The sequence below is a fragment of the Cottoperca gobio genome, chromosome 13 (genome assembly GCF_900634415.1).
Source record: "Cottoperca gobio chromosome 13, fCotGob3.1, whole genome shotgun sequence".
NCBI classification, from domain to species: Eukaryota; Metazoa; Chordata; class Actinopteri; order Perciformes; family Bovichtidae; genus Cottoperca; species Cottoperca gobio.
In genome coordinates this window covers 22,042-31,770 of record NC_041367.1, presented here as the reverse complement: position 1 = coordinate 31,770, position 9,729 = coordinate 22,042, and the positions used below count along the sequence as shown (strand labels likewise).

Below are 9,729 nucleotides of genomic sequence, written 5' to 3'. Positions count from 1 at the left end.
ACTGTCGACTGCTCAGATGAGTCCTGTTACCTGCAGCTGTATCAGGGTCATTATAATTAATAATATCAATGATGGACCCGGGGGAGAGGGAGAACATTCAGAGAATGAAAAGGTAAAATCTCACAAATGACGAAAAATAAATTAAAAAATCCCTTAAATTTAAACTTTAATTGCAGAGAATATATATATATATATATATATATATATATATATATAATATATTTTTATATATACTTTTTAACAGAGCATTTTGCTAGACTTTAACCATTTTAAAGTGTTGTCTTGTCTGTCTATCAAATGTTTTTATTTTATTTTTTAAATGTATATTTTGCTCATAGTTTTAACTGTGTAGCACTTTGAGTTTTGTTTACGCAAATGAAAAGTGCGCTTATAAATAAAATGTATTATTATATATATATATATATTTATATATATTATATATATATATATATATAATATATATAAATATATATATATAATATATATATATATATATATATATATATATATATAATATATATAAATATATATATATAATATATATATATATATATATATATATATATATATATATATATATATATATATATATAATATATATAAATATATATATATAATATATATATATATATATAAATATATATATATAATATATATATATATATAATATATATATATATATATATATATATATATATATACTTTGTATTCAGTTTGTCCCTGAACATTGTCCCGCTCCCCCAGCTCCGTAATTCATTATTCTGTTTTTATCAGGCTGTCGTAGGATGCTGTATGTTTGGTTGACTGGTGTTCGTGTTTGAAGATAATTATCGTCACTACTCGTCACGTTAAAGGCAACACTGATAATAAACGTGGATTCACTGTCAATAAAGTTTCCAGATGTTTTATAGCGCTCAGTAAACTGCTTGGCTCTGGTGTAGGTAGATTAATGTTTAGGCACTCGTGGATCATCTGATTGGTTCTGGCCAACAGGCCTGGTCCAATCACAGCGAGCGTCACATGTGATGTCACAGACCTGCAGGGTCAGAGGCCATAGGTCAGGTGGTCGATGGCAGCAGAAGGAGGAGGAGAGCAGACTGCCGGACCTACAACAAGAAGCAAAGATTAAAGGGTTAATAATTGTAATGATAATATGATAATAATACTATTAATAATGATAATAATAATAATATTAATAATGATAATAATAATAATAATAATTACTATTATTATTATGATAACAATAACAATCATAATAATCATTATAGTAAAGATAATAATTACAATGATAATAATATTAATATTACTAATGATAATAAAACTATAAATAACTATATAATAAGCACCAATAATAAAAGAATAACAATAACAACAACAATAATAATAATAATAATAATAATAATAACCTGGCAGCAGTCAGGCCTCGCTGGCGCTGCTGTTCCTGTTCAGCTCTCTGATGCCCTGAAGGATCCTCTTCATGTGACCCACCTTCGTCACGCCGAGATCCTGAACACACACACAAATATCATTCAACAGAAGGTAACAAGATAAAATTCATTAGCAGTCAGTTGTTAGCAGTTAGCTTCGGGCTTGCGGCCGTACCTTCAGGTCCCTCCTCTCCAGGTGGATGAGCTCGGCTCCTTGGACGTCGTGTCCGATAAAGATGTCCTTATACTCAGTGAGACAGAGAAAGTCCAGCCACGCCCCCACCTCCTCCGTCCCCCACTGGTGAACTGAGACACCCACAGGAAGTGGACAAACAGAAAGTCAGACAGACAGGAAACAACCCAGACAGTGTCTATTGGAGCAACTTTTCTTTCCTCGTATTTGCTCCTTCCTGTCCTTTCTGGAATGCGTCTTGGTTGACGCGCTCAAACATTACACAGAGTTCACCGCATTCTTTGTTTTGTCACTTTTATTTCTCTTTCTCATTCAGACTCCATCATATTGTGTTTATCTCCCTTTTACAAAACTTGAACTTGCAATAAAACAAAAACAACTTAAATCTACTTTTTCTCAGTATAACGCAGCGCTGAAAAAACCGTACAACTTCAAACCAAAAAAGAATCTCTCTTAATGACACCTCCCTGTTAAATACACCAGCTGATACATCAATCAGCTGATGGTCAAAAAAGGGGTGTGGCGTCTGCACCACACGTGCCTATAATAAACAATCAACACCATATTCTGCCTATTCCTATTTACTATATTTGACTGTTTTTATACATAATTAATCAAAATCAAATAAATGTTTAAACTTATCATTTTGGCTTCAACAGTGTCAAAGAAAAGAACCAGATTCAGCTCTTTACCAACTAAAACCAACAATCAGAGAGAGAGAGACAGCTAAACAGACAGACAGTTAGAGAAACAGTTATATAGACAGAAAAACAGAGACAGACAGACAGGTAGAGAGACAGCCAGGTAAAGAGACAGACAGGTAGAGAGCTCACCTGGCAGAGACAGACAGGTAGAGAGCTCACCTGGCAGACACAGACAGACAGGTAGAGAGACAGCTAGGTAAAGAGACAGACAGGTAGAGATATAACCTGGCAGAGACAGACAGGTAGAGAGCTCACCTGGCAGAGACAGACAGGTAGAGAGCTCACCTGGCAGAGACAGAGAGACAGACAGGTAGAGAGCTCACCTGGCAGAGACAGACAGGTAGAGAGCTCATCTGGCAGAGACAGAGAGACAGACAGGTAGAGAGCTCATCTGGCAGAGACAGAGAGACAGACAGGTAGAGAGCTCACCTGGCAGAGACAGACAGGTAGAGAGCTCACCTGGCAGAGACAGAGAGACAGACAGGTAGAGAGCTCATCTGGCAGAGACAGACAGGTAGAGAGCTCACCTGGCAGAGACAGAGAGACAGACAGGTAGAGAGCTCACCTGGCAGAGACAGAGAGACAGACAGGTAGAGAGCTCACCTGGCAGAGACAGAGAGACAGACAGGTAGAGAGCTCATCTGGCAGAGACAGAGAGACAGACAGGTAGAGAGCTCACCTGGCAGAGACAGACAGGTAGAGAGCTCACCTGGCAGAGACAGAGAGACAGACAGGTAGAGAGCTCATCTGGCAGAGACAGACAGGTAGAGAGCTCATCTGGCAGAGACAGAGAGACAGACAGGTAGAGAGCTCACCTGGCAGAGACAGAGAGACAGACAGGTAGAGAGCTCATCTGGCAGAGACAGAGAGACAGACAGGTAGAGAGCTCACCTGGCAGAGACAGACAGGTAGAGAGCTCACCTGGCAGAGACAGAGAGACAGACAGGTAGAGAGCTCACCTGGCAGAGACAGACAGGTAGAGAGCTCACCTGGCAGAGACAGACAGGTAGAGAGCTCATCTGGCAGAGACAGAGAGACAGACAGGTAGAGAGCTCATCTAGCAGAGACAGAGAGACAGACAGGTAGAGAGCTCCCCTGGCAGAGACAGACAGACAGGTAGAGAGCTCCCCTGGCAGAGACAGACAGATAGGTAGAGAGCTCATCTGGCAGAGACAGAGAGACAGACAGGTAGAGAGCTCACCTAGCAGAGACAGACAGACAGGTAGAGAGCTCACCTGGCAGAGACAGAGAGACAGGTAGAGAGCTCACCTGGCAGAGACAGACAGACAGACAGAGAGCTCCCCTGGCAGAGACAGACAGATAGGTAGAGAGCTCATCTGGCAGAGACAGAGAGACAGACAGGTAGAGAGCTCACCTAGCAGAGACAGACAGACAGGTAGAGAGGTCACCTGGCAGAGACAGAGAGACAGGTAGAGAGCTCACCTGGCAGAGACAGACAGACAGACAGAGAGCTCACCTGGCAGAGACAGACAGACAGGTAGAGAGCTCACCTGGCAGAGACAGAGAGACAGGTAGAGAGGTCACCTGGCAGAGACAGAGAGACAGACAGGTAGAGAGGTCACCTGGCAGAGACAGAGAGACAGGTAGAGAGCTCACCTGGCAGAGACAGACAGACAGACAGAGAGCTCACCTGGCAAAGACAGACAGACAGGTAGAGAGCTCACCTGGCAGAGACAGACAGACAGACAGAGAGCTCACCTGGCAGAGACAGACAGAGAGTTCACCTGGCAGAGACAGACAGACAGACAGGTAGAGAGCTCACCTGGCAGAGACAGAGAGACAGGTAGAGAGGTCACCTGGCAGAGACAGAGAGACAGACAGGTAGAGAGGTCACCTGGCAGAGACAGAGAGACAGGTAGAGAGCTCACCTGGCAGAGACAGACAGACAGGTAGAGAGCTCACCTGGTAGAGACAGAGTAGCACAGGTTTCTTTGTTCTTGTTGTTTTTGTCTTTCTTGAACTTCGGGACGAGACGAAACTTGGCACTACGACTGCGTTTAGAGAAATCTGTCAGAGGACCCTGAAGGCAGACAGACAGGTTCATACAGACCGACATATTTAGACAGACCGATAGACAGGCTGAGACAGACAGGTTCATACAGACAGGTTCATGCAGACCGATAGACAGGCTTAGACAGACAGGTTCATACAGACCGATAGACAGGCTCAGACAGATAGGTTCATACAGACAGACAGGCTCAGACAGACAGGTTCACACAGACCGACAGACAGACAGGTTCATACAGATAGACAGGTTCATACTACAGACAGGCTCAGACAGACAGGTTTACCTCGTGATCTGACGGCTCCATGACGGGGAACAGCCAGGGGACATCAGCCAGCCGGCGGAGCTGCTGATCCACGGAGCTCAGAGCTGCATTCAACTGCTCCTGCTGGGGGGGGGTCCAGCTGCTGCAGACAGACAGGTGATATTAAACTCAGTGTGTAACCTTCAGGAGGCTTTTACTGAATAAAGCAGTTTGAGGTTAAACATCAGTTTCTCCTGCACGCTGTTCGGCTGCCGCTAACGTTTGTCAGCTTGTTTCTCTGAGAACTTAAGATCCAGACGTTCAGGACTAAAATCCTTCATCCTTCAAATATAGAGTTAAAAACACCAGGATGTAGAAAGTGTCTTAAAACTGGAGAAACAGTCAGTTTATGAAGCTTCTGGCTACAAACACAACGCTGACGCTGCTCAAAGGGGAGACGACGCCATGACAGGAGAGAGAGGAAACGTTACCTTCAGGGACATTACACATTTCTCTGTCTCACTACAGAGACAACACAGGACTGATGACACCATGACAGGAGAGAGAGGAAACGTTACCTTCAGGAACATTACACATGTCTCTGTCTCACTACATATACAACACAGGACTGATGACACCATGACAGGAGAGAGAGGAAACGTTACCTTCGGGGACATTACACATTTCTCTGTCTCACTACATATACAACACAGGACTGATGACACCATGACAGGAGAGAGGAAACGTTACCTTCAGGAACATTACACATGTCTCTGTCTCACTACATATACAACACAGGACTGATGACACCATGACAGGAGAGAGAGGAAACGTTACCTTCAGGGACATTACACATTTCTCTGTCTCACTACATATACAACAGAGGACTGATGACACCATGACAGGAGAGAGAGGAAATGTTACCTTCAGGGTCATTACACATGTCTCTGTCTCACTACATATACAACACAGGACTGATGACACCATGACAGGAGAGAGGAAACGTTACCTTCAGTAACATTACACATGTCTCTGTCTCACTACATATACAACACAGGACTGATGACACCATGACAGGAGAGAGAGGAAACGTTACCTTCAGGAACATTACACATTTCTACATATACAACACAGGGAGAGTTATTAAAACATTTTAATGAGGAAAAGTTTCGTGTTATAAAAAGTTACCAGCGACATTTTTCCAGCCAGCAGAAGTTCAGTCTCACTGAGTAAAGCTTTAACATCACCGACCATCTGAAGAACCACACTGCAGCTCAGAGCCTGGAGAGACAGACAGACAGGTGGAGAAACAAACAGACAGGTGGAGAGACAGACAGGGAGAGAGACAGACAGGGAGAGAGAGACAGACAGGGAGAGAGATAGACAGGGAGAGAGAGACAGACAGGGAGAGAGATAGACAGGGAGAGAGAGACAGACAGGGAGAGAGATAGACAGACAGTTGAGAGACAGACATGGGAGAGACAGACAGGTGGTGAGACAGACAGGGAGAGAGACAGATATGGGAGAGACAGACAGATATGGGAGAGACAGACAGGGAGAAACAGACAGGGAAGAGGCAGACAGGGCAGAGGCAGACAGGGCAGAGGCAGACATGTGGAGAGACAGACAGGGGATAGGCAGACAGGGCAGAGGCAGACATGTGGAGAGACAGACATGTGGAGAGACAGACAGGTGAGAGACAGACAGCCAGGGAGAGACAGACAGACAGGGAGAGAGAGACAGGCAGGGGAGAGACAAACAGGGGAGAGACAGAGAGGTGGAGAGACACACAGGGGAGAGACACACACAGGGAGAGAGACAGACAGGTGAGCAACAGACAGATAGGTGAGAGACAGACATGGGAGAGACAGACAGGTGAGAGACACACAGGGAGAGAGACAGACAGGTGGAGAGACACACAGGGGAGAGACAGACAGGTGGAGAGACAGACAGGGAGAGAGACAGACAGGGAGAGAGATAGACAGGGAGAGAGAGACAGACAGGGAGAGAGACAGACAGGGAGAGAGATAGACAGACAGTTGCGAGACAGACATGGGAGAGACAGACAGGGAGAGAGACAGATATGGGAGAGACAGACATGGAGAAACAGACAGGGAAGAGACAGACAGGTGAGAGACAGACAGGGAGAAAGAGACATGGGAGAGACAGACAGGTGGAGAAACAGACAGGGAGAGAGACAGACAGGTGAAAGACAGACAGGGTGAGAGATAGACAGGTTCAGTATCTGACTGAATAAAACATCAGACTCGAGTATCGTGAGGAAACATTTTGTTCGGTGTGAACGCAGCATGATGGGAACATCAGGTCAGGGCTCTACAATAAACATAATTATTAATATTGTTATGAATAATAATTTGTGTGTCCGTACCCCACAGCTCTTGGAGTCGGCGTACACGACGTCCATGGCCTTGGAGCTGGCGTTCACAGCATGAGCGAGTTCCTGTTCCAGACTGTGGTGAGACTGAGCCACCTCACGGATACTGAAACACAATATAATAATGTTATATAAGATAATAGAATCAAAAATAATATAACAATAATAATAATAAAAATGTAATAGTACCTGTGTATGAGAGCTCCTGCTGCCTGTCCGAACTCGCTGACGAGTGACGCCTCTTCTTCAGAGACGATCTCCGGCTGGGAGGAGAGGGGGGGCTGAGGGGGGGCCCGGAGAAACTCACACTTCTGTTTGTCCTCCCACGACTTCAGGGTGCTCTCAAATGCCTGAAAAACACACACACACACACACACACACACACACACACACACACACACACACACACACACACATTTACGAGAAATGTTTAAAAAGTGATTTCCAAATTGTGTGTGAATAGTGAGCAGAGCGGGGGTCTCACCCTGTCTCTGGTGAGGGTCTGGGTTCGGTTCTTGTGGATGATCTTGATGTAGCCTGGAGGCTGGACCCACGCCTCCCCGTCCACCTGCACCGGGACGCCTTCATCACCCAGGATGGTGATCTTCACCGTACGACACTGAGAGACAGACAGGCAGGGAGACCGGGGGAGAGAGAGAGAGAAACAGACAGAGGATTTTGTGTTATATGTTGCTGAGTTATTTGCAGACGTCGGGTCCTTCACGGATCCGGTCGGAGGTAAAGTACCTGTGCGATACGGTGGTGCTGCAGGTTGATGACTCGGGACACGGCCATCTGCATACTGCCAAACACCGCCACCACCTCCAGGATCTTATCATCAAAGGACGGAGCTGTGAACGTCTGAGAGGGAGGGAGGGAGACAGGGAGGGAGACAGGGACAGAGGGAGGGAGACAGGGAGACAATAGAGATAATCAGATTTATTTATTTTGTCTCACTGAAACCTGAGACATGAAGAATATGTCAGTCTAAATCATGGGTCTCAAACTCGCGATATTTTGTGGCCCCCTACTTGACATCAAAGTTTAGTGTTAATGCGGTCCACGCGTTTTTCTCACACGCACCTTTTTGCTGAGTCGTTGCACGAGTCGTTGCCCTGGGCGTTTAATATTTTTTGTCACCCAGCCCGTCATGTCTTTCTCAAAATCTGCCGTGAAGAGAAAGGTTGGCGACGAGCACAGACAATTTCAGGAAAAGTGGGAGACGGAATATTTTTTTGTTGACACCCCGACATGTCTTATATGCACAGAGAAAGTTGTGGTGCACAAGGAATACAACATCAGACGTCATTACTCAACTAGACATGCTGAGGAGTATGCAAAATACCAGGGAGATGAGAGAGAGGACCGGGTCGCCAATCTTAAAACATGTCTGCTGAGGCAACAAGATCTTTTCAAGAAAGCAAGCAAAGAGAGTGATGCGGCAGTCGAAGCTAGCGACGTGCTGAGTGAGATGATTGCTAAGGCGGGAAAGCCATTCAAAGACGGCGAGTTCATCAAGAAGTGCATGTTACAGGCTGCAAGTATAGTCTGTCCGGAAAAGAAGGCTCAGTTAAGCAACATCAGCCTTTCAGCCAACACAGTGGCAGAGCGCATTTCTGACCTGTCGGGTAACATATACGATCAACTGCGTGAGAAAGCCAAACATTTCCGTGCATACTCAGTCGCTCCTGGTGAGAGCACAGACATCACTGACACTGCGCAGCTCGCAATGTATGTCCGCGGTGTTGACGACAATTTTGAAGTGATGGAGGAGTTGCTCACAGTGATTCCAATGCATGGCCAGACCACCGCTCAGGAAATATTCCGCCAGCTGTGTGATGCCATTGTGGATGCCGGTTTACCATGGAAGAGGTTTGCTGGAATAACAACCGACGGAACGCCATCAATGACAGGGAGGAGAAATGGACTGGTGGCACTTGTTCAAATAAAACTGGGAGATGAGGGTCTGGAGGAGGCCATTGCTCTGCACTGCATTATCCATCAGAAGGCCCTTTGCAGCAAATGCCTGAAGTTTGACAATGTGATGTCTGTCGTTGTGAAATGCATCAACCACATCAGATCCAGGGGCTTAAAGCACCTCCAGTTCCGCGCCTTTTTTGGAGGAAATAGAGTCAGCATATGAGGATGTGCTCTACTTCACCGAAGTACGTTGGCTCAGCAGGGGAAACATCTTGAAGAGGTGTTATGAGTTGAGAGCAGAAGTGAAAGCCTTCATCGAGAAGGATGGGATAAGTGATCCAAATGGCTCATGGACTTAGCTTTTCTTGTTGACATCACACAGGAGCTGAATGTACTGAACAAGACATTACAAGGCCAGGGGCAGCTGGTCAGTGCTGCCTATGACAACGTCAGAGCATTCTCCACAAAACTTGTGTTATGGAAAGCCCATCTCTCTCAGACAAACCTCTGCCATTTCCCAGCATGCAAGGCACTCGTGGATGTGGGCACACCATTCAGTGGTGAGAAGTATGCTGATGCCATTGTAAAGCTACAGGAGGAATTTGATCACAGGTTTGCAGACTTCAAGACACACAGAGCCAATTTTCAAATGTTTGCTTCGATGTGCAAGACGCCCCTCCTGTGCTTCAAATGGAGTTCATTGACCTGCAGTGGAGTTCTGAACTCAAAGCCAAGTTCAGGGAGGTGAGTGGAAAAGCAGACAAGCTTGGACAATTTTTGAGAGAAGTGCCCCCCACCTTCCCTGAGCTTTCCAGGATGT

The 9,729-nt window shown here is 45.5% G+C and overlaps 1 protein-coding gene across 1 annotated transcript in view; it reads right to left on the bottom strand.

Moving 5' to 3' along the window:
* Positions 1 to 707: 707 nt before the first annotated feature.
* Positions 708 to 9,729, bottom strand: part of dgkd (diacylglycerol kinase delta) — a 30,929-nt gene continuing 21,907 nt past the window's right edge. Inside the window, 11 exon segments of the mRNA XM_029445703.1 lie at positions 708 to 1,106; positions 1,407 to 1,506; positions 1,603 to 1,733; positions 4,248 to 4,365; positions 4,637 to 4,747; positions 4,749 to 4,757; positions 5,783 to 5,875; positions 6,984 to 7,095; positions 7,179 to 7,339; positions 7,474 to 7,608; positions 7,737 to 7,850. Coding sequence (XP_029301563.1) covers positions 1,417 to 1,506; positions 1,603 to 1,733; positions 4,248 to 4,365; positions 4,637 to 4,747; positions 4,749 to 4,757; positions 5,783 to 5,875; positions 6,984 to 7,095; positions 7,179 to 7,339; positions 7,474 to 7,608; positions 7,737 to 7,850 — 1,074 coding nt within the window. The 3' untranslated portion in view covers positions 708 to 1,106; positions 1,407 to 1,416.